The 23733-nt window shown below is 36.3% G+C and overlaps 5 protein-coding genes across 5 annotated transcripts; all 5 read left to right on the plus strand.

Annotated features, from left to right (window-relative positions):
* Window positions 1–601: 601 nt before the first annotated feature.
* Window positions 602–7133, plus strand: LOC106434220 (homeobox protein knotted-1-like 6). The gene is made up of 5 exons (XM_048738032.1): window positions 602–1058; window positions 1402–1527; window positions 1607–1745; window positions 6404–6642; window positions 6719–7133. The coding sequence occupies exons 1-5, from the start codon at window positions 738–740 to the stop codon at window positions 6836–6838; spliced, it is 945 nt and encodes a 314-aa protein (XP_048593989.1). The 5' UTR covers window positions 602–737; the 3' UTR covers window positions 6839–7133.
* A 1160-nt stretch (window positions 7134–8293) lies between these two features.
* Window positions 8294–10058, plus strand: LOC125577144 (2-phytyl-1,4-beta-naphthoquinone methyltransferase, chloroplastic-like). The gene is made up of 8 exons (XM_048738037.1): window positions 8294–8540; window positions 8637–8701; window positions 8786–8876; window positions 8947–9035; window positions 9136–9269; window positions 9341–9402; window positions 9495–9594; window positions 9769–10058. The coding sequence occupies exons 1-8, from the start codon at window positions 8388–8390 to the stop codon at window positions 9867–9869; spliced, it is 795 nt and encodes a 264-aa protein (XP_048593994.1). The 5' UTR covers window positions 8294–8387; the 3' UTR covers window positions 9870–10058.
* Window positions 10059–10264: 206 nt separating this feature from the next.
* LOC106434222 (pectinesterase inhibitor 12-like) lies at window positions 10265–14594 on the plus strand. Its single transcript, XM_048738038.1, has one exon. The coding sequence runs from the start codon at window positions 10756–10758 to the stop codon at window positions 11251–11253; it is 498 nt and encodes a 165-aa protein (XP_048593995.1). The 5' UTR covers window positions 10265–10755; the 3' UTR covers window positions 11254–14594.
* A 379-nt stretch (window positions 14595–14973) lies between these two features.
* On the plus strand, window positions 14974–17934 carry LOC106434214. The gene is made up of 7 exons (XM_013875048.3): window positions 14974–15444; window positions 15799–15885; window positions 15963–16172; window positions 16413–16577; window positions 16693–16746; window positions 16857–17003; window positions 17359–17934. The coding sequence occupies exons 1-7, from the start codon at window positions 15253–15255 to the stop codon at window positions 17734–17736; spliced, it is 1233 nt and encodes a 410-aa protein (XP_013730502.2). The 5' UTR covers window positions 14974–15252; the 3' UTR covers window positions 17737–17934.
* Window positions 17935–18322: 388 nt separating this feature from the next.
* LOC106434217 (lipase-like) lies at window positions 18323–21746 on the plus strand. The gene is made up of 7 exons (XM_048738036.1): window positions 18323–18897; window positions 18973–19067; window positions 19142–19245; window positions 19324–19424; window positions 19499–19602; window positions 20250–20813; window positions 20891–21746. Exons 1-7 carry the CDS (start codon window positions 18652–18654, stop codon window positions 21072–21074), a joined length of 1398 nt encoding a protein of 465 aa, XP_048593993.1. The 5' UTR covers window positions 18323–18651; the 3' UTR covers window positions 21075–21746.
* Window positions 21747–23733: the final 1987 nt, after the last annotated feature.

A 23733-nucleotide genomic window follows, 5' to 3' on the forward strand; every position in this document is an offset into this window, starting at 1 on the left:
AACCATTTAATAAAACTTATTTTGGTCATTTTCCTCTTTAAATGCTATTTTGTGAAAATAAACTAAAAAGTGTTAACCTAAATTTTTTTTCTATTTTTTACTATCATTATTTAAAAAATATTTACCTTAGCATTTTGGTTAACTCTCTTCATTCTACTAATCCAAATTCATATATTTTGGTATATACACGATGATAGTTAAGCACCTCTTGATATGCAAATTCCGCTCATAATATAATACCTTTTTTGTCAATTACCTAATTAACCAGATCAAATTTTGATTATATGGAAAAAATGATACATCCTCTAGTCATTGCCTCTTTTGTTAATACTTGCCTTTGGTAGGAAATTTCACCCATAAGTTCGGAAGGCCTTATCTTGAAACTGTATGGAGCCCCAAGCTCGAGCCATATAGCTCATTGTCCTCTTTCGTAATTACAGTTTCCATTTTTTCCATTAACTTTTATTTTTATTATTATTATTATTATTATTATTATTATTATTATTATTATTATTATTATTATTATTATTATTATTATTATTATTATTATTATTATTTTGTTTTGTTTTTTCCAAAAGAAAATATGATCCCTGCCTCTCTCTCTATCTCTAGATAAAACACCCCCATAGAAATATATTGTACAATAACCAAAAGGCGGTTTCATACAATTCATCATCGCTTATCTAGCTTTTTGCAGAGAAACAAATTAAGAAAGAAGACGGAGGTGGTCACCGGCGATGGATGGAATGTACGGCTTTCATCCAACATGTGACTACTCAGATAAGCCAGTGATGATGATGTCACAGGATAATCTGATGTTTCCTTCCGACTACCAAACCTTGCTTTGCTCCTCCGCCGGAGACAACCGCGTCTCCGATGTTTTCGGTTCGAACGAGCTACTCTCAGTTGCCGCCTCCGCTATGTCGTCCGAGGCTGCATCGATGGGTCCAGAGATCCGAACGAATAATGGTAACGTATCGCTCGGTGTCGTCAAGGCTAAAATAGCTTGTCATCCTTCGTATCCACGGTTACTCCAGGCGTACATGGACTGTCAGAAGGTGATTTATACAAACACTGATCGAGATAATCATAGTTGATGGTCCACTGTTCCTTTCTCTTGTCTCTTGTCTCTTCCTTTTTCTGTTTGTTTTAGCGAAGTTACTTTTATAGTTTCACCTCTATAAGAATTTTGATCATATTCATTTTTTTTTTGTTTAGTAATTTTTGATAATTTCATAATCTTTTTTACTTTCTTGGTGAAATACAAGAAAGCATTATCAATTGTTTCTATAGTTTTTGGTTAATGACAAAGGAGAAACTAAACCATATGTTTGGTAATAATTTTCTTTATTTCTTCCTCGAGTTAGATGTAACGGTGTCAGATTTTGATCAACTTTGCAGGTTGGAGCGCCGCCGGAGATAGCGTATCTACTGGAGGAGATTCAACGGGAGAGCCATGTGTATAAGCAAGGCGTTGCTCCTTCATCATCTTGCTTCGGAGCTGATCCCGAGCTTGATGAATTCATGGTCTATCTCTTTTTCTTGATTTTTATTCGGATTTTTTTTTTTTTGTAAACACAAAAATATTTGGTTGGTGAGATTCCAGGAAACCTATTGCGAAATATTGGTGAAGTACAAATCGGATCTCGCGAGGCCGTTTGATGAGGCGACGACCTTTTTGAACAAAATTGAGATGCAGCTACGGAACCTATGCACTGGCGTGGAGTCTGCCAGGGGACTTTCGGGTAAGTCATTTTTATTAATCCATCTCTGGTTCAGTGGCTAAGATTGGTGTTTGGTCTCTGAGTGTTGTTTCTGATCTTTGTGTGATTTACTCTCTATTTATATATTGCTTTACTCGATAAGTGTGTCTTTCCGTTGCATTAATTTACCACACTAACCAGGAAAGATGTGTTTCAAAAAAAAAAACAGGAAAGATATTGAATTCGTTTCAAAAAATTTATTCGTATAAACCATCTCTGTAATATGACTGGGAGCTTAATGATTTCAAGAACCCTAGTTTCCTCTTATGTGAGGAAAAATATAGAAAAAGATAAACCCTAGGTTTGGTGCAGATGTTTGAGTGACCGAGTCACATCTTTCATCTCCATAGCCACTTTCCTACATTGGGTTTTCTTGTGTTTTCTGCTCCATAAGTCGTCTTTAAGGTCTAGTTACCTTGGAACAGTTTTTGCCATTATTTTACAAAGGTCACATTGGTTATCAGTCATTAGGTGGGCTTTTTAATACTCTTCTCGCTATATGTCTCTTTCTTGTTCATCTTTGTGGAAATCATAGTTTTAACTTTATATTCCTTTTTTTCCTGTCAGAAAGAAAAATGATCTTGAAAGCACTTAACTTTTGCGGTAGAGATTCTGATTTTGACGTTTCAGAGTCTTGTTGCGTATTGATTTTTTTTTCCACGTTCCTGCTTTCTCCAGTGAAAACCTGTCGACAGAAAAAACCTAGTCATGACCTTTAACCAATAAGTTTTGTTGAATTTCACGAACTTATTTGCTCCACCTCTCGTTAAAAGTATGTTCATTGTGTTCTTCTCCCTTGTTGGATTAACATATCTTCTAGGGCTCAGATGATTTTCATAACAAATTTGACAAAATTATTAGCAAAAAAAAACTTATTACGCACACTCGCAGATAATATTTTTGGAAAACTAAATTTTCAGCACATTTGTTGTCGTTAGAATTAAAAACATTTATAGCACAAATTCCTTTTATTAACGAATACACCGGATTGGAGTATTTTATACTAATGAACTCCAGAGAAGCTTCACTCTGATCTAGTTCAAGTTCCAATGACCTGAGATTTTTGTTGATCATCGAAAGTGGTGTCAATGCCAAGTGTATGATCTTATATGCATGTCGTGTGTTAAAAGTGTTTGGTGTCTTGTTGGACTTTACAGTTCTGTGGGTTTTAGGTTTATATTTTAAAACCAAACAAAAAAAAAGATTTATATTATATACAAATGAAATGCTCTAGAGCAGTGCATTTTTGTGTGTATTTGCTTAATATGATCTATGGTTCTAAAGTATAGCAAAAATAAAACATTTTTGTGGCCTTAAGAAATTAACCGATCACATTAGTAGAAATATTAATAATGCCTAAGAAATTTTAACTAATTAATTAGTTTGAAACTCAACTTAACGACCTGAAAGAGTTAGCTGTAAAGATATGGAACTCCATAAAACGGTGTACTTTTCCAGCTCTTGAGGGTTTTCCTTATCGCGTTAGATCTCAAATGCAGTTTCCACCTGTACTTTGGGAATTAATATCGTTTATTGTGGAAAAAGCTGCTGCTATTTAACATTTCAGAGTATTTTAATTGATTAATCGAGAGTTTGCGAGAGAATCAGCTCGAAAAGGTTGATAAATAGATCACTGCAGGTTGTTAATGGTGGGCGAATGCTTGTGATTAACTATTTTAAAATTGTTCAAAGTACAATTTACCTTTTGGATGATTGCATCTTCTTCTTCTTTTAAATTAGTTGTGAGCTTTAACCATTTTTTTCTTTCTACTTGAAGAATCGAGTTTTGATTGCACCTGAACGAATCATAAACTAATAAAAAATAAAATGTTAAATTAGATTCACTTGAGATGTGATCTACCAGTTTCTTAGTTACTCGGATGCTTTGCTTTCTTTCGTTCTAATCCGCTTTAGTAATACAGCCAATCCTTGGCTCCACCAAAGTTGACTAAAATAGGTCTTTGATACATCACTAATACAAAAGATTTGGCTACATGAACATTTACTCGTGCTTTCTTTAGATTATTCTTCTTCTAATGTATAAGCTAATATACTAATCACTTAGCTGCTGAGAGAGGATGGTTTCTAATTGACTTTTTCCGATTCATTTTAGTTTTTTTTTCTCTTCGTTGTGAAACATTTTCCCAGATTAATATCATATTTTGCATATTTGATTAAAAGAGTAGAATATTTTTATGGTAAGAAAACATGATCATACTGCATGATAAGCTTGAATTAGAGTCCTTGTTTTCAAAAAAAAAAAAAACTTATCCTTTTTTGTTATTTTTTTTGTTTTGTTTAAAGTAATAGGTTTGGGAGTCCATGTGACTCCCGTGGATTCCGCTAGTGATCTCCCACCATTGCCCCCACTTACCTTTCTCTCCTAAAAGATTTTGTTTAAAATTTGGTTATTTTTTTAATAAAGTAGTAAAAGGAGACATAGGGTTCTCTACACCTCAATCAAATCATCTATAAGACTGGCTATATGCTTCTCTATCTTTCTCAACTCTTTTGCATATAGTATAAGTAGTGGTCGTCATTTCCTCTTATTGCGTTGTTCCCTTGGTGGGTCGTATTATGTCCTTCTGCGGCACGCTACTTGCACGTGTCTGCTTATTTGCATGTTAAACTCTATTTTTTCAAGCAGTCAATGAAATGTAAGAACATAATTACAAACTATTTTTTCTGTCATTTAACTATTAACCTCATTCACATGTATGTGTGTATACAGTATGAACCTTGAGGCTCCACTTTCAATCGTTTCTGTCTGACATTATCGTAATCAGCTCATGTTCTAAATGTTTTAATGTGTTCGTTATTACTTTGTATGCCTTCCCTAGTGATGTGTGCATTTGAACTATGAGTTTGTTTCCATCTCTGTTTTCGTCATGATTGACATGGCTATTTGTAGAATTCTTTGGCTATTTGTTTATATCTTTGCCATTGCTTTAGTCGACTTTGTAGGGGTTGTTTAAATTTAATTTCAAGAACTTGATGTGGTACATAGCACACTGCATGCTTTGCCTTCTTTGGTAAAAAGATCTGTTGACAGTAACGTGTTAATTATATTTGTTTTTTTTTACATATTTTAATACTATACTTTCTAGCTCTAATGCTGTTTGTATATAGTAGCTTAGTCCATTACATTGTATGCATGACTGACTTTGTCTCTTTTAATTCGGAAGTAAGCACGGTTGCTTTCTCCGGCTATATCTTTCTGTCACACAGTCAAAACTATTATGAAATCAGGTAATGTTTCTTGAATCATCTCTTGGGGTTGAGTTTAATGTCAGGTAGCTCTGTGTAAGTGGCAGTGGCGGATCCAGACCAATTATTTGATGGGGGCACATAACTAACAAATATATTAAATTAATTTAAATAAAATAAATAAATATATTTAAATATTAAATCTGCAAGAAAAAAATAAACTTCAATTTTATTCAACTCAGAACTTGTTTTTATAAAATAGTTTTATAACTATTTTCTTTACAAATGTAACTAATCATATAGCATACTATTACAATTAAAATTAATTTGAATATATATAAAAAGTAGTCTTCAAATTTACACATTCAGAACAACATATCAATATCTTACAGAACTTGTTTATAATCAATTAATCATATCATAAGGAACTAAACTCTAAAACATTAAATAAGACGTTAAAAAAAGATTAAATAAAAATAAATGGAGTAATTAGTTTTTTCTAGTAGCAATTGCTAATGTCTATTATTAAAAATAAGGACCTAAAATGTGCTATAAAGTTGAAATTTAAAAATGAGGTATATATTATAATGGAAAGAACTATTAAACACACAAATAAGTTGACAAAAAAACAGACAAATAAAGAAGACAAAGATATGCTAACACAAAAATAATAATATTTACAATAAAATAAAATGTAGGGAAAATCTCACTAAATAATTACCGTGAAGAAAGATATTGTAATAATGTAGTCATGTCATACAAGACATTAATTATACACCAAAAGATAAAAGTAAAACCAGGGAAAAAAGAAGCAAAAAGTTGGTTTCGAACCATGTACGAAGTCAACAGAAATGGAGCATCTTTACCAACTGTTCCACGAAATCATTAATAAATGTTTACTAAATAAAATTGTAAAAGTAGTTGGGGGCACGTGCCCCCGTAGCTGATACTGTAGATCCGCCCCTGGTAAGTGGGTCAGTAGAGTCGTTGGGGGCATATATATAAATGTGAAAATATAGGTTTTTGGGGTGTTGTGGGGAAGAAGAACATAAATGTGAGGTGTAGCGTTATTTCCGGGGGTTCACTCTGATCACGTGTCGTAGTCCCATTCAGATGATGAAGTAGGGCAGGTGTGGGGGATGTGTCCTCATGAGACAAGACTATTAGTCCTCTCTACTGACACAATGTCAATGGAAGTAACTATTCACTGCGGCGGTTTCTTTTCCATTTTTGCCCTCGTCTTCTTCTTGTTGAGCCACTTAGCCGTTTAGCCGCCTCTAACTTTATAGTTGCAAATAATCTACTATTTTCATATTAATGACTGTCCTTTAGTCGTCTACTAAATCATTTATCGCTACGTGCATGTGAGAATATGTTTAGTTCATCTTGCTCTCTAGAAGTTACTGATCGACTGTACACTTTGCATGTGCCAGAGGATGGTGCAGTTTCATCTGACGAGGAGCTAAGTGGAGGCGATGAGATATCACAGGATGGGAAACAAATATGTGAAGACCGTGATCTCAAGGACAGGTTGCTTAGAAAATTTGGAAGCGGTATAAGTTCTCTAAAGCTGGAGTTTTCAAAGAAGAAGAAGAAAGGAAAGCTACCAAGAGAAGCAAGACAAGCGCTACTCGATTGGTGGAGTGTTCACTATAAGTGGCCTTACCCTACTGTAAGCCAGAAACACAGTTTATGTTCACAACTATATATTTAAATGGGATGATGATATGTCATATGAATGTCTACAGGAAGGTGATAAGATAGCTTTAGCTGATGCAACGGGGTTAGACCAAAAACAGATCAACAATTGGTTTATCAACCAAAGAAAACGTCATTGGAATCAGTCCGAGAATATGCCTTTTGCATGATGGTCGACTCTAGTGGATCATTCTTTACCGAGGAATGAGAATTATCGTATTTAACGTTCCGAAACGGGGGTGTATTGACATGTTTCCTTACTACAAATTCTGCTTCGTTGCCGACAAAAGAAAAATGAAGTGAAAAGAGCAGTGAAGGTTTGGATACATGAATGAATTAATATTTACTCAAGTCACATGTAGGAAAAGAACCAAGGGACAAGTCTTCGTCAAATGCTTTGTAACTATTATTATCGGTGAACATGCCTTTATAATAAGTGACTTATTCGGTCTCTTCTAAGATTAATCCCTCGTGATTTTAAAGTTTCACTATTCTCACAACTGGAAATTTCTGTCATGACCAAACGTTTTAATTAGTTTTCACTTTTTTCCCTTTTTAAAAATGTCACTGAAGTTAACCAAACTATATATTGGTTCGGTTATGAACTCGGATTATATGGTCTGGTCCTGGATACTATTTTGTTGAGTTGAAATGAAATGAAATTGTTGTATATCTTGGTATACTTGGTCAATTTGGAAAAAAAAAAACTAATCAGTCGGTTTACATTCTGTATATTTCGTGAATTAAAAAAGAAAACTCGTTTATTTTGGTTAAGTTGATTATCTCCCAATTCTAATATATTAAACCGATTGTTAGTGTTTGCTGAACCAAATTAAAAAAAAAAACAAAAACTGCTGAATTTTCAAATTTTGTTGATCGGTTCCTATGCTGAACCTGTAAACCGAGAAACACGGTTTGGTTTACAACCTCCCATGAGTTTTAGGGGGCGACTGGTTTTCCCGCTACCACCCGCAAACGCAGCTTTTGCGGTTGGTAGCGGTTGTCGGCGGTTTGCAACAATCACTCAAATCGCTCTAAACCGTTTCAAACCGCTCCGAATCTCATAAATTCAAAAGCTGGCTCCAGCTAGCGTTTGCGGTTGCGGACGGTTGCGGGAGGGTAATTTTTTTTCTTTTTTTAAAAATAATATATATACAAAAGTAAAAATATTTAATAAAAAATTTAAAATTGAAATTATGAATATATTAAAATATATCTATTATATTTTAATTAATATTATAAAATTTTATAATAAAAATAATTTCGATAAATTTTCAAAAATTAAAATTATAACTTTCTAAATATAAATTTTATATTTATTATAATTTTATGATTTTTGATATTTTTATAATTATATTAAATGTAAATATTGTTAATTTATTATTTGACTGTTACCGCATTTGGTAGTTAACCAGTCATAAGTCACCCGCAAACGCACCAATTTTTAACCGCAGTATCAGTCGTACAAATCTCTTAAAACCGCTAGAAATCACAACCGCCCGCATCCACAAACTCCCGCAACCGCAATCGTAACCGATGCGTTTGAACCAGTCAGGCCCTTAATATAGTACATCCCGTCCCATCTTTGTTTAAAGTTTTTAAGCTGGGTCTAAGATTTTTAGTGGGCCTAAATCGGCCCAATAGCTAAACCAGACAACCCAAACCGTGTAGCTGGAACAAAACAAAAGATGACCGTATCGTTTAATCACCTCCCTTGAAATGGCAGCTCTACTCGGTATCGTCTTCCCGGTGACCTTCCCCGGCCACGGCCAGCTCCCGGTTAAAACGCGACGGAGATCGGTGGTTAAGTCCTCGAGCTCCTCCGACGAACGTCAGACTCTATTCAACCGCATTGCTCCCGTTTACGATAACGTTTGAATCAGTCCCCCCTTCTCTTCTCTTTCTTCATTGGCTCTTTCTTTTTCTCATTTCCTTAAAGCTTCTTTCTTTCTTGTACGACTTTTGTAGCTGAACGATCTCTTGAGCTTAGGACAACATCGTATCTGGAAGAACATGGCTGTTTCCTGGAGCGGGTTAGACAAAAATTCAATCTCTTTCGTATGTTTAAAAAAAATCTTTGTTTTTTTGATGTTGGGTCTCGTTTATATTGAGGTTAGAGCGAGAACAGGAGATAAAGTTCTCGACTTGTGTTGTGGAAGTGGTGATTTAGCGTTTCTCTTGTCTGAGAAAGTTGGTTCCAGTGGAAAGGTTTGTTTGAGTTTCCTTGGCTTGATATTGTTTTTGTGTTTGTTCATTACTTTTGGGTTTGTATTTATAGGTGATGGGTTTGGATTTCTCCTCTGAACAACTAGCTGTTGCAGCTTCTAGACAGAAGCTTAGAGGGAGGTCTTGCTACAGGTGTATAGAGTGAGCACTACTTACTGGTAACATTCATGCTTTGTTGTTGGTGATGTAACATCTCTTGGGGGGAAAGACTTACAGTTAATAAATATGTATTCTCTCATAGGTGGATTGAAGGTGATGCTACTGATTTGCCATTTGATGACTGTGAATTTGATGCTATTACGATGGGTTATGGTCTTAGAAATGTTGTTGATAGAGATAGAGCCATGAGGGAGATGTGTCGAGTTCTGAAACCAGGTACAGCTTTTCTTTTTATATATACAAAAGCTTTGTGGTGTATACTTAGTTGTGTTCTGTTTGGTTGTCAGGTTCGAGAGTATCCATACTTGATTTCAATAAGAGCAATCAATCAGTTACTGCATTTATGCAGGTGCGCTTGTTGAGTTGTGGTTCTGTTTAATTTAGAATTATATGTTTTTTCTGAGGAAAATAATTTGGTTGGTTGGTTTTGGTTATTGGAAGGATTGGATGATTGACAATGTAGTTGTCCCTGTGGCTACTCTTTATGATCTTGCAAAGGAGTATGAATATCTGAAATATTCAATCAATGGGTACCTAACAGGTTTTGTTCTTCACCAATAGCATATTACCACTTACTATATTGTATAATCATGTTGTATTTCTTTATGGGACTTGTGACATTTCCACCTTTGTATATTCCTCTCATACTTCTACATCATTAAAAGCATCGAACTTGAAACATCTTTTACCATTTGTCTGAATTGTTCTTTTGCAGGAGAAGAGCTGGAGACTCTTGCTTCAGAAGCTGGCTTCTCAAGGGCCAGTCATTATGAGATTAGCGGTGGTTTCATGGGGAATTTGGTCGCTGTGAGGTAAACGAATAGCATTGGGTGGCACTTCAACTCCAAGATAAACTCACTGTCTCTGTCTTGATTTGCTTAAAGAAAAACTCTGTTTTCAAGATGTTGAAGATTGTACTGTAAATGTAAATGATTTGTTTATATATCCTTCTTTGGATGTATTGAGACTTTTAAAGTCAAATGTAATATGTCATACCATTGCACATCTTCATGTGATAAACAAGTTATCCAACATAATGCAAATTAAGATAGAAAGTGAAAATTATGCGAGAACGTATACTTCCTTATACTTATTTGCATGTGTGTAATTGTAAAGTTACAACTTATACAAAATAATTACACAAAGTTATCTCTAAAACGCAATAAATCACACACGAAAGTTAATCACCACAACGAATCACACTAGCCCAAACCCTACTCTCCTCCATTAGTCATTCATTCTTTGTTTGTTACCAGTGTGATTTCCAGAAAGATCCACCTCTTATCTTATCAATTACCACTTTGTTCCAAACCAAATCATTCTTTATATATTCAATAATTCGTTAATCGTTAGGTATATATGCTGATATAAGTACATGCAACTTAAAACTCAAATCTGTTGCACAGAAAGATCCATATATGTTCAAACAAATCATGATTTTTCCTCTAAATAGAACAACAAAACAATAACCACTTACTTGCCTAACTAACAAACATACCAAAATAGATATGTTCCGGTCTAATTCACCGCTGGATATTCACTCAAATCATTTGTTAAAAAAAAAACACTATATATAACATATTTTTGCATGCCCATTTATAAAATCACCTCCTTCCTCTTCCTTAAAAAAACCTAATCCACCACCTTGTGCTCAATCACAAACACAATATATACACGTTTCCTTTTATATATTACACACACAATGTCAACCGCTACCCATATCACCATCCTCGGGATGATCTTCGTCCTCCTCGCCGCCTCATGCAGAAGCGCGGCAGCATTTAGCCTCTTTCTCGACGACCCTTGCACGGTGACGGATTTTCCTGCATTGTGCAGAGGCACCATTAAGGGTCAAAGGAATGTGAACGCAGCTACGGATGTGGCCATAGCAGAGCTAATGAAGAGGACGAGGCAAGCCAGAGATATCGCCAAGAAAGAGCTGAAAGTACTTGACGGAGGTGTTTCGACTTGTTTGTCCAACTTCAATAGCGCGTTTGACAATTTGGACAAGGCCCTTAAGAACATTAAGGAAGGCGATCGTTTTAGCCTTAACATTAACCTTAGTGCTGCGTTAACGGACTACGATACTTGCAGCGAGACAATGAAGGGAACTCCGGGGAATAACGCCATTTATAAATCCGCAGGGGTTTTGTACAAGATGGCTGATAATTGTTTGGCTCTTTCTACCCTTTTTAATTAAGCTATGATTTACCAACGAAAATTGTGGTTTCAGAGAGGAAAAAATAATATATACATTGCTTTTATGGAGTATATATTTATATGTTTTTAATTTGGACTAATTTCGGATTTAAAAAGAAAATTGTGGAAAGAGGAAGATCTTGTGTGTATGTAGGTGGAAATTGTTTGGATATCGGTTTCTAATTCAAACATGTCAACTTTTGTTTCAGTCCTAAATGTTTTTATTTGTAATGTTATATTAGTTAAAATACTGATGATCTGTTTCTCCTTGATCTCCTTTTATTAGAGTTTATAGCTCTAAACAAAAATTGGAATTTGGAGAGGGGAAAAACCATATATAACAACAGCCATAGTACATGTTTTATCAAGTTTCTAGGGGTTTTTTTGGAGGAAGGAGATCATATTTCATTACCGACTTAAACATGCAAGTGAAACTTTTTCATTTTTATGATGTTTCAAGTTTTACGAAAATTGTAGTTAACTTTTTTTTAGTAAAATTTCATTTGCCTAGCTAGTTACAATTAGGAAATAATCTTATAAGTATCTTTTTATTAAGTCGTATGAGTCACGTACGAGCAAGTAGAGATTCAAATGCATATGGAAAGTTGTCGATAAATTGAGGTCTCCACAAAGGAAAGTCCTCTTCTTTCTTTTTTTTGCTGTGCTTCTGTTTGAGACCTTTTACTACAACATGATGGACTTCTCTTTTTAGGCGTGGAAGATAAAGTGGCTGAATTGGTCCATCTTGACCACTGCTTGGTGTTTTGGTCGCCGTATTTCTAAATAAGGAAACTTGATCACCTTGATTGCGTCCTTGTCTCCATTGACATAATTTGTCACTATCTCTCTATGTAGTTTAATTTAGACTTTAGGGGCCTTTTGCTAGACCTGTGGCTGTGAGTGACAGTTTCTGAGAGTTCATATATACTATCTTTGTCTTAGTATATTTTATAATAATCGAAGTATCCTAGATTAAAGCCGATCTATAGAAATGTGGAAGACACCTCCATCTATATGAAATTACCTAACACAGATTTATTTCCCCATCTTGTAACACGTTAAGAAAAGCTCTTAAAGCGATCAGCCTATCACATGTTCATTGTCTAGTCTTAATATATTATTCCCTTTTTCTAAATTTGAACATGCAGCATTGTATCTATAATATTTTTTATGGTAAAAATCAATGGACAGCTCACAATGAAAATCCATGATGATGCACCCTTAGCGAAGATCATGCATGGTCCGATCAGTAAACGTCTATCCTTCACGCCGCGTTTGTAAATAATGACTCATCATATCATATTCTCATAATAACTCCAACGCCGAATCGTACTTTGTTTCAAATAGTTTACATCATACTCGTTAATGATCTCAATTAACTGGTATCGGTCGAGGTAAAATTGAAAAAGGTTGAGCTCGAGGCTGCTTTAGAGACACTATCATTGCTCTTACATCAAACTGTTCCCATTCTCCTTTTGTTAGCTTTAATTTTCATCTTTAATTATCTTGGCCTATTTTTCCTTCTCTCTCCTCAAAGGGAGTCCGATTGTTTTGAAGTTATTCGTGAGGTTTGGTCAACTTTTTGTGGCTGAAACGAAACCAAATAAGAAATGATAATTTTAAGAAAATAAGAAATTAGAGAGGAAAGTAGTGTACGTGCACCAACTTAATGCTCATGCTTTAAAATTTATTATAGCTAGAGACGCACATAAAACTATTGTTTAGCATTTTACTTTAGTTGATGCATTGCATCAAAATCTAAACTATTGGCATCTGAATTACTATCTCTTATATGAAACGCTTTTATTTTTATTTTGTGCGGATGGATGTGATATTAGTAAAGGTGTTGCATTGCGTTAACACATCTAAAGCAGTCAATCATGTTTTTCTTAATGATGGAAATGAATGTTAATAACCCAAAGGCAAACATGACATGTTTACATGCTTTTGGCTCTCAATCATTCCCTTGATTTTAAAAGACTGGACAATATCATTCTAACAAAGACACTCTCGAGTTTCTTTCTACTTGCTTTCTTATAGACTATTCTTCTCAACCAAGCTATGTAGTTATAAGGTGAATAGAAATGTAAGAAGTAAAATTTTGTCTACGGTTTTCACCAACACGATAACCAACCACTTGACTGTTTTGTTTATTTTTCAGTGGCAATATAAAGTAAACGATATGATATCAATTTTCATAGAGGAGAACCGGAACCCAAATATGATATTTGAAATGTCTACGATGTATCTTGCTATGGTACAATTTCTCAAGTAGTCTGTATATACCATACGAACCAAACTCATATGTATATGTAGCTACGTTTTTGTTATATATTGAATATACTGGCATTTGGCCTAAATCAAAGTTCAAAATGTTTTTTTTTTTTTTTTTTTTTGTCATCAGCATAAACAGACTCATACAGACTCTGTGAACCAAACTGGGAGATGTCGATCCATGTGAACGACGAAAGACGGCTGCTTCCTAACACTACGTGCTAGGCTATCCGCCTTTGTATTTTGCGTTCTTGGCACATGGACAATCTCTGAGCGGGAAAAACTCTCTTTCAGTACTTTAATATCATCTAAATAACTTGCAAAAGCTGGCCATTCTTCTGGTTCCGAAACCATCTTCACCAATTGAGAACAATCCGTTGCAAATGTAACCTGAAATTGTCGTAAGTTCCTCATACACTCCATTGCCCAAAGTAATGCTTCCATCTCCGCATGTAGAGGAGATAGACTAGCCCTAACATTCCTTGCTCCCATCAAACCCTCAAAACCTTCTAAAGTACTAAACCACTCCTGACCAGAGAAACCGCTATCCTCCTTCCAGGACCCATCTGTGAAACACCATCTTCCTTGGTTTAACGGTGCTGCCGAACCCTCTACATGTGGCCCTGCCAAAGTTCAAAATGTTAATTAGCAAATTAGTGTGGATAAGTTTAAGAAAATCAAACCATAAATCTTCAAAAGAAAATATCGGGTTTCAATATTATTTAAAGAACGTGCTCTTGGAGTTTGGATGTTGGAACCTAAGTACTCAATGCATATATATATATATATATATATAAAGAACATGCTTGTCTACTTCTTTTGGAAATCATTATTGCAAAATGCTTAAGACTTATGAGAAATTATATATATATATATATATATATATATAACAATTAGCCAAATTGTTAAATATTTAGGAAAGGACAATGTACACCTTTGGTATATTCACGAGAAATCAAACAACAACTAATACGTACCAAAATTTATTTGACAAATTGGAAACCAAAGGAGAGGTTAGTTTCTTTTTTGACACGGTGGATTGAAATAAATTAATGTTTATTTGCTGAGTATTCAAAAAATGTGGTAGAAGAGGTATATCTGGGCTAGAGAGAATATCAGAATAACAATAAAGAAAGCAAAAATCTTTGAGAACATCAAGATTTAAAGTTTTCAGTTTCTATCTTAAAAACATCAATTTTCATCTTTCAAACCAAATCCAAGTTTACAAATCTTTCCTCGCTTTACTCTAAAATACAGCTTTCACATATCGATAAAGCTACATCAAAATCTTTCTTTCTTTAAATAACATTGAACCCTTTAGTATGTAAAATTCCTCACAAACCCTAATAAAAAGTAAACAAACATCATTCCATGATAACATCACTACCCAGTGGCCAGTATTTATACCACCTTATGTGTAAGCCCACATGCCCCAAAAACTTAACTAATTTAAGCTTCGTATACTCCATATCACATTTATTTTGGGGGAGTGAGTTGATTCATTAAGTCTTGGATTTTGGGGGCTCTGAGTTTTCCTGAGAGAAGTCATTATGTCTTTAATGGGGTTTGTTGGAAAGATGTGTCAGTGACATGAAGAAGACGAACAACAACAATAAGCTTGCAATAAATGTTTGGCCTTCACCAAACACCACACACAAATAGCGTTTTTCATACCCTTCAAAAAAAGTCACTACAGTGAAAACGAGGAGATTCCTCAGCCATTACAATGTCTTCTTATTTGATCTTCACTTTCATCATCTTACTCTGCCTCCTCTCTTCTTCCTTCTCCTCCTCTGCTTCTCTACATAACGCCACAAACGAAAGTGTGACTTTCCGGCCTCAACATGAGATACAGAAGCTGAAACTCATCAGAGAACACCTCCAAAAGATCAATAAACCCGCCATTAAGACCATTCAGGTAAAATCCAAACTATCTTCTTTCTTTTTTATGTGTAAACTAAGTTCAGAGACGTGTGTTCGTTTACAGAGACATTACGTGATTTTTAAGGATTTTTTTTCAAAAAAATAAAGAATTTGCTAACAATTCTTGACATATTAATTTTGATACATTTCGGTAGTTAATTGTTTAATTTCTAACATTGAAAAAGTCAGTGTTTGATATACATCTTTTAAGCTTCTAATACACTTTGTTTCTCCTCAAAATATGTCATAAGCGTATGTAATATTTTTTTTATGATGAACATAAGCGAATGTAATGTTTTCACCATTAAGAAAACTTCTGACTAAGTTACTGTTCTTGTGATTATTTCAGAGCTCAGATGGAGATATAATAGATTGTGTTCCATCTCATCACCAGCCAGCTTTTGATCATCCCTTGTTACAAGGACAAAGACCAATGGTTATAGCTCACATTTCTTGTACTTATCATAATTATTTTAATCTCAAAGCCTCTAAATTATATGCAAACATGTTTAGGATCCACCAGAGATGCCCAAAGGGCAGAGCCAAGAAAATGAATCCCATGAAGATTTTCAGCTTTGGAGTTTAACCGGTGAGTTTTGTCCAGAAGGTACGATTCCGATCAGAAGAACAACGGAGCAAGACATGTTAAGAGCAAGTTCTGTCCGTAAATTTGGTCGCAAAATAAGGCGCGTGAGAAGGGACTCGAGTAGTAACGGCCACGAGGTACTCATTACTAGCTTAACTTTAGCAAGAAGTCAGAGCTTATTACTTTTTATTTATTAATCTCTTAAAAGAAATAGGTACATAATAATACCAAAAATCACCTTTCTCGCAAATCTTTGCAATGCCACTAACAGAATGTTACTTGTCGGAGATTACTGTTTTTTGTTCGAGAAAGAAAAGAAAAGGATTATATTAGTATATTCCAATACAAATTAGTATAAGCTTTTATAATATGTGTAGCATGCGGTGGGATACGTATCGGGAAGTAAATACTACGGAGCAAAAGCGAATGTAAACGTGTGGACGCCACATGTAAGCAGCAAATACGAGTTTAGTCTATCTCAGATTTGGGTCATCGCCGGTTCTTTCGCCGACGATCTTAATACCATCGAAGCTGGTTGGCAGGCACGTGCCATTTATCTCCCCTATTTGTCAATAATTATTTAATTTTCTTTATTATTTATCTTATTTACTTTCACAAAACTATCTAAATTTTTAGCATATTGATTATGTCGGACAGGTTAGCCCGGAGCTGTACGGAGACACTAATCCAAGATTCTTCACATATTGGACGGTATGCATATACTTTCATCCAACTTCAAAACTGTAAATCAAAAACTCCTTTTTTTTCTTTTTCTTTCAACAATATACTAAACTGTTATGGACATCTCTATGTTTTTGCAGTCGGATGCGTACCAGGCAACAGGATGCTATAACTTATTGTGTTCCGGTTTCATTCAGACCAACAATCGAATTGCGATCGGAGCTGCTATTTCTCCGGTTTCGTCATATAAAGGTGGACAATTCGATATAAGTCTATTGATATGGAAGGTAATTGTCCTCTTCAACATATCTAAACTATTTTATTTCATCCTAAAGTTTGAGATTACTTTCCTTTATAATAATCACTTAATGTAGAATATTAATACAATATCTCATTTTATTTCTTAATCTATATTATAAACCCATTTGGATTTGTTCAAAAAAAAACCCCCCATTTGGCAGGGTTTGTAAACTCAATTTATCTTGGCGTTAATTTCGAATGTCTCCCTCATATCATACTATTATTTTTGATAAAAACCATGCACATGGGAGTATCCATGTAGCTATCCTATTAACGCAACTTTTACATGCGTACATAGAACTATCCTATTAACGCAACTTCGTCAAAAAACACAATGTGTAGGACCCAAAACACGGACACTGGTGGCTCCAATTCGGGTCGGGTACACTAGTCGGGTATTGGCCCGTATCTTTGTTCACACACCTGATGGAGCATGGGAACATGGTCCAATTCGGTGGGGAGATCGTGAACACACAACCTGATGGTTCACATACTTCGACTCAGATGGGAAGTGGCCATTTTGCCGGTGAAGGTTTTGGAAAAGCATCGTACTTTAGGAATCTTGAGGTGGTAGATTGGGACAATACACTTATACCGATATCTAATCTTAGAGTTCTTGCGGATCATCCTAATTGTTATGACATAAGAGGGGGAGTAAACCGGGTTTGGGGTAACTATTTTTATTATGGAGGACCTGGTAAAAACTCGAAATGCCCATAAAGAAAACAAAAAAAAGAAGTAAATTGTGTGTTTACACTTTTCAGCATACGTAGATGAGATTTTTTGGGGATTGAGGGCTCGGGACAAAGATCCGGAGATTTTTTAAAAAAAAATATGTGTTTCAAAAGAAATGTACCGATTGATTAATGTTATCAAGTGTGAATTGTTACATTAACATGAACGTGAATTTTACGCATAGCTCTCGTTCGTTCCCGTAGTAGTATTTGCATGCAATTTTTTTCCTCTCTAACAAGCGGGCTTATCAATCTTTTTGGATGTTTAGTCTTTAGTTCAAATTCATTAAATTATATCTTTGCTAACAAGTTACGATAAAATCAAAGTTAATAATGGAATAAACTTTGATTGTATCATGTCAAGATATTTGAAATTTCAACAATTTTCTTTTTGTCGAAATTTCAAGAAAAAACAGCAACAAATGTTATTATTATTCAGTCCATATATCACCGGGACCCACTCTATTACCAGAATACACACGTGGCATCCACAGAGAAAGAGCGCGAAACACATTCCGTTATTCTTTTTTGGAGCTTTTCTTGACTCTCAGACGCGTCTCTCCCAGAGAAGAGAATGAAGTGTGAGTCTTTCATTAGTCAGAGAAAAATAAACACACAGAGAGCTCGTTTCTCCACACACTTCTAGAAAGCAAACGAGAAGAAGAAGTAGAAAACTTCTCTTACTTCATACATACATTCATTCGGCTTTTTTTGTCATCTTGTTTCACTGTCAACATGTAGCCACTTCTCTTGACACATTCCCTTTTCCTTTTCACACTATTTGAAAATAACAGAACCAAAAACTTTCTAGGAATATCCGAAGAACAAGGAAAAAAACAATAAGATTTTTATAAGTGGGTATTGTCAAAAGAGACGAAAGATCGAACCTTTTTAAGAAAAGATGATTCCATTGTTGCTTACGTCAGCTCTTCAACTAGCAGAGCTTTTAGTTAGCTCCGTCGTTCATATTCTATTCGGGCTTTACCTCTTCAGCTCAGCCATCGCCGGAGATCTCACTCAGACATTTCTTGAGTCAATCTTCAAGCCCAAGCCCATTGTTGAAGTTAAACAAGGGAATACAACAACACAAGTCAATGACTTGACTCCCATTGTTTTAGTCCATGGCATTTTCGGTTTTGGCAAAGGAGTAAGTGTTAACATTTTTTACCTCCTCTCTTTGTCATGCAAATGGTGTGTTAATTGGGGTTTTGTAATTTTGCAGAGGTTAGGTGGTTTATCATACTTTGCTGGAGCTGAGAAGAAGGATGAGAGAGTATTGGTTCCTGATTTGGGTTCTTTAACGAGTGTACACGATAGGTGACATAAGAAAGTTCCATTTGCTATGATATATAGTCTAAGAGTGAAGTGTTACTGAGACGTTTTTTTAATAGGGCGAGAGAGTTGTTTTATTACTTGAAAGGTGGACGAGTTGATTACGGTGAAGATCATAGCAAAGCTTGCGGGCATTCTCAGTTTGGTCGTTTTTATGACAAAGGTTTTAGTCTTTGTTTTTTTTTCTTTTTCTGAGTAGCTTTTAGTTTTCACTCTTTGTGCTGATGAATCTGTACTTCAGGGGAGTATCAAGAATGGGATGAAGATCATCCTATTCACTTTGTTGGCCACTCTGCTGGTGCTCAAGTTGTTCGTGTGTTGCAGCAAATGCTCGCTGACGAGGTAGATTTAACACAATAAATACTATTTGGCTGTGTTGTTTGAAATTGATTTGCCTGTGTTTTTGTTGTTTTCAGATGTTTGATGGTCATGAGAACACAAATGAGAACTGGGTGTTGAGTTTAACATCCTTATCAGGAGCATTAAATGGGAGTACTAGAACCTACCTCGATGGAATTCAGTGAGCTTGCTCTCTTCTAGGCATGGTTGTTCGGTCTCAGTTTGGTTGATGCGGATTTTTAGATTTTCAGTATTATGCTCATAAGTTTCATTCAGGTTTTAGTAATTTTCGGGTTGGATTCAATTTCTTCCGGATTCGATTTAGATAGGATTATAACCAACGTATGAAAGCATTAAAAATCTACAAAAAAAAAACTAAATCAAATTGACCAAAAACACTCAAAATATTTAACTATTCAAAACTACAAAAATCTTTAAAATACTCTAAAATATCTAAATTACCTTAAAATCAACAAAAAATAATAATTAAAATCTGATATGTTTTAAATCTAATGGAGTTGATTTCAATTTATAAAACCAATAACACCTAATACATTTAACTAATTTTTGATACTTTTGGATCCTAGTTTGGATTTCGGTTGTGTTCGTCTTATACCCAAACCAGAAAGTGCATAGCTCTTATGTCCTGTTCGAACACTTCTTGTAACTGTTCGGACCGGATTTTGGCTTTCTCCGTTCGAGCCAAGGTTCGGTCATTGGTTCAGGGTAAAAACGCCCAGGCCACTCTCTACCTTCTTGTCATCTCTTAGATAAGAGTCCTTGGAGTCATGGAGTGTTATAACTCAAAATGTATATAACAAATTTCAGGCCAGAGGATGGCAAGTCCCTCAAACCCATATGTCTACTCCAGATTTGTAGATTCGGATCCATCATCTACGACTGGCTAGACATCTCCTGGCTCAAATCCTATTACAACTTCGGGTTCGACCATTTCAACATGTCCTGGAAGAAGACAGGCCTACGCGGCCTCGTGGACTGCCTTCTCGGAAACGCAGGCCCATTTGCATCATCATCAGGAGACTGGATCTTGCCTGACCTCTCCATCCAAGAAACAATGAAACTCAATGCTAATCTCAAGACTTTCCCAAACACGTTCTACTTCAGCTACGCGACTAAGCGTACAAGAAAACCACCTCTTGGGGGAGTGATGGGTATACATCCTTTGCTTTCCATTAGGGTCTTGCAGATGAGTCAGTGGCGTTACCCTCGTGGCATCCCTCTGCCTTATAAGGGCTACATAGATGAAGATTGGCAGGACAATGATGGAGCGTTGAACACTGTATCTATGACTCATCCACGGATTCCTGTTGAACATTCTAATCTCGTTGTTCGTAGTGACTCAGATTGTCTCCCGCTACAGCCAGGGATTTGGTTAGTTCTGTTTGATGATAATAGTCTCTTGAAGATTTAATGATTATTAAAGAGTTTTCTTGAATGTGTATTTTCAGGTACTACAAGATTGTGGAGGCGGATCATATTATGTTTATTTTGAACCGAGAGAGAGCAGGTGTGGAGTTTGATTTGATATACGATGATATATTTGAGAGGTGCAGGAAACATGTGTTCAGGCAGAGCCCTCAGACAATGCCGAACAAAGCTCAGAGGAAGCTAGGAGGAGACAAAGAAGAATAGGGAGATGGGCAAAAGTGTGATGAACAAAATGTGTATAATAGCTTTGTTTTTTTTTTTTTTTTTTTTTTTTTTTTGGCTCAACTTCAACTTTCATTAACCAATATAGAGTTTACAATGATTTTGACCTAAATAGATTTCAACCACAAAGACAACAAAGCGATCTAGTACCACCTAGGAACACATCGATGGATCCTACGCTACCCAATCATACATTGTTGTACTCTTTGACCACAAACGAGAACGAGTTCATTCCACGACTCGAAATGAACCGTCCCTTACACCACACTAATTCTACCACTATAAACAAGAATGCAAAGCTGGCCCTAAGCTATCTTAGATCTCCAAGTATCCTATCAGAGAAACTCATATTGAAGCCCGGAGCTGTTGGTACCGTGGGATTTGAGTGGAGCGCAAGACCAACTGCATCAACACCAAACTGGCGCAACTTCTTAGACAAGGCAATCAGAGTCCTAAGAGCTTAGACTTTGCATCTTGCAAAGGATCCGGAGTTCGTTGCCAATAGTTTCGAGAGATAGGACATCAACCTGTGGCATCTGGTTGTCATTCAAGACATTCTCTTAGCTACAAGCTTTTGGGCTCCGCAAAATTAGAGTGAAAACCATGGCCCATAAGCAACAACACCGGAGTGCATTGTCCCGACTGAACACTCATCCAAAGGAGATCCCTGTCTCTGAACTTGAGGCACAAAAGAGAACTGCGGATCAAAATTCGGACCTTGGCGACAGCCGTATCATCATTTCAGCAGGGTCCACAAGACAAAAAGTGTAAAGCTCAACCACCAGTTAGCGCAAGGGCCAAAACCGGCGCTGGGATGTTGGGACTTCACCATATGGGTTGTCATACTCTACACCTCCGGTTGACAACTCCTGAGATGTAAGAGCTTGCCATATGTTATCGCCGAGAACCGGCAACTAAAGCTCATGTCTTCCAAAACACCCTAAGGTGAATATGGCTTGAAAAACGCACTGGGAAAAGGAAGCTCTCTCCTGCTGGTTTGCCAACACCGTGGTTTTATAGCAAGGAGTAAAATGATGATACCGTGACCGGAGGAAACCAGAGATGGTGAATCAATCTTCAGAACAGGATCGAGCCATAGACGACTCAGACCCCAACTTCAGTCGCTTGAACTGCACGCGCCGTCCTCAGGGGTACGCTGTCAACACACGCCGACCAAACGCTCCTGCACGCGTCTCCATAGGCATGACCAACGGAGACCATCCCGAACAAGGGTCGAGGGAAACATAAATTCCCCATCAGAGCACAAAGCTCTCTAACCGAAGTCCACTCCTACGAAAATCCCTCATCGCTTTAGAAAACGAAAGGTCCTAGGTGGAGGAGGCTCCTGAGCGAGTCACGCGCCGCCGTCGTGAAAGCACCGCCGTGGATCTGAAGGGAAAATAGATCTGGCGAGCCGTCGATCCTAAACGCCGACTCTTTCAACACCCAGTGCTCCAACTACCTCGCCTCTACTCCATATCCGTCGGTCACTGGAGGCCTTGAATCCTCGCGAGCAGATTCCGGCGTTAGGATTCCAGCGAAGACAGAGTAGAGAGCATATCGGAAGGGGAGAAAGAGGTGTATAGGAGAGCAAAGAAAAAAAAAAGAGGAAGGAAGGGAGAGAGGGCCTCCGGCACCGGCAAAAACGCCGCCGAGCCGGAGCGGACGATGATGGAGGCTAGGGTTTCTTCAAGAGGGGTAGAGAGGGTTATTCTTGCAAGTAGAAGTTAGTTAATACGTTGTGTATAATAGCTTTGTTTGTTACACAAGTTACAACAGAAAACTTAAAGCTCACGTTTGATGTTAATGGCTTATAATATAAAATAGCTGTTCCATCATCATGTTTCATAGACAAATGTGCTTGTTACAACAGAACCTTTCCATGCCTCCTGCAGATTACTATACCTTACTGCAATGACTATGAAGTTCTCGGTTCGTACATTTTTCTAGAGCGAGGTGTAAACCATTTTAAATTAACTTTTTTTGGATAGGAAATACCTCAATATAATTTTTTAGACACATACTAAATAATTTAAGAATTTTATTCACTAGGCCAACTCCTCGTTGGTGTATCAGCCTGTTTTGATCATAACCTTGCGTTCGTAAGTTGGTTTGTTGTTTCCTTTTGCACCCTCAGCAGGTTGCTTGATTTGCACTAAGCATGTGCCCTGCCAATTCTGTTTGTATTCAGTCTGAGAAGTTGTGTCCAGTCATGACAATGGTACATCATGACAATGGTACATATAAATTAATACTTGTTGTAGTATGAGTTATGAGAAGTTGAATAGAATTGAAAATGCGATGTGAAGGTGTAAAAGAGGCAAGTGTAGAGATGAATTACAAAGAGATGTTAGGCAAAAGATGAGACAGCTAACTCACGCACATACTCTGAGGTTTATCTGATCACTTATAAATTCTAGTTTGATTATAGATCTGATTGGTGACACCAAAACATTATAAAATGGCAGTAGAGATCATTATTATATGTACTGTGGCGCTTAATGGTTATAAGTTGTACCACATTACCACTCAAAACCCTGAATTAATCACAAACAAGCTTAAAGCCTTTGAGTGTATTGAGGAGTCAAGAGACTGGATAACACACAAAAATGAAGGAGACGTGGCTCTACCCTATTGGTAG

This window comes from Brassica napus, chromosome A8, assembly GCF_020379485.1.
Source record: "Brassica napus cultivar Da-Ae chromosome A8, Da-Ae, whole genome shotgun sequence".
In the NCBI taxonomy this organism is placed as follows: Eukaryota; Viridiplantae; Streptophyta; class Magnoliopsida; order Brassicales; family Brassicaceae; genus Brassica; species Brassica napus.